The sequence below is a fragment of the Habropoda laboriosa genome, unplaced genomic scaffold, assembly GCF_001263275.1.
Source record: "Habropoda laboriosa isolate 0110345459 unplaced genomic scaffold, ASM126327v1 scaffold709, whole genome shotgun sequence".
Taxonomy (NCBI): domain Eukaryota; kingdom Metazoa; phylum Arthropoda; class Insecta; order Hymenoptera; family Apidae; genus Habropoda; species Habropoda laboriosa.
Genome location: NW_017100792.1, coordinates 465 through 1,390, shown reverse-complemented (window position 1 = coordinate 1,390; position 926 = coordinate 465). Strand labels below are relative to the sequence as shown.

General features: G+C 24.3%; 1 protein-coding gene across 1 annotated transcript in view; it reads left to right on the top strand.

Moving 5' to 3' along the window:
• Window positions 1–263: 263 nt before the first annotated feature.
• The window catches only part of LOC108577243 (40S ribosomal protein S7-like), a gene marked incomplete at its 3' end in the record, with an annotated part of 1,122 nt that continues 459 nt past the window's right edge, over window positions 264–926 (top strand). The window contains exons 1-2 of the mRNA XM_017940376.1: window positions 264–317; window positions 673–843. Of these exons, the coding sequence (XP_017795865.1) occupies window positions 673–843 (171 nt within the window). The remainder of the gene's footprint in view (window positions 318–672; window positions 844–926) is intronic.

The window sequence follows — 926 nt, the reverse complement described above, 5'->3', positions numbered from 1 at the left end:
GATTTATCAAAGAATTTTATTTTAAACGTTACTTAAGCATTTAGAAAACAAATTTTTTCATAAATAAATTTTAATAAAATTGAAAGAGTGATAAGAATGTAATTGAATTATTAGGAAACAATCTCAGTTAAAAATTATTTAGATTAAACTATAAAAATACAATAACAATTAAAAAACTATATGTATACACTGCAGAATAAATGATTACAAACATATAACTATGACTAGAAATATAGAGGTATTTTTTGCATAGAACAGTTGGTACTTCTACTTATGTGTTTCTTGGATCCTTTTCACGCGGTGCGGATATCATCAAGGTACACGCGAATAGCAGTTTAGTTTTTAGCTAAAAACAAAGTTAAAATGAATTAGAAAATATTAAATGGTACTTTGCATGTTATTTATAACATTGCAATTTGTTAGATGAACATAGATTTTTTACTCGATCGCGCATATAAATTTTGATAAAACTGGATTTTATATGATACAATGTACTTATATTTGACAGCATATTGTATTTCATAGTATTTAGCTTCAAAATTATATTTTTACATATGTCAAATTTAAAATAATATTAATATTTCAATTTATATTATTATTTAAAAAAAAAGTTTAAAATTGAGATGTTTATACCTAAATAATAATACATCTTAACCTTTAAATATTTTTCAGATGTTCACAGCAAACGCTAAGATAATAAAAAGTGGTGGAGTTGAACCTGATGCGTTCGAAGCTAGCATTTCCCAAGCTCTGCTAGAGCTGGAATTGAACAGTGATTTAAAATCACAATTAAGGGAACTTTATATTACTAAAGCACGTGAAATAGAAACTAACAACAAAAAGGTAAAGCTACATTTCTTTTCCTGCAATTAAATTGTTTAATTACTATAGTTTTATAACTTAACTTTTATTTAATATTAGTTTAC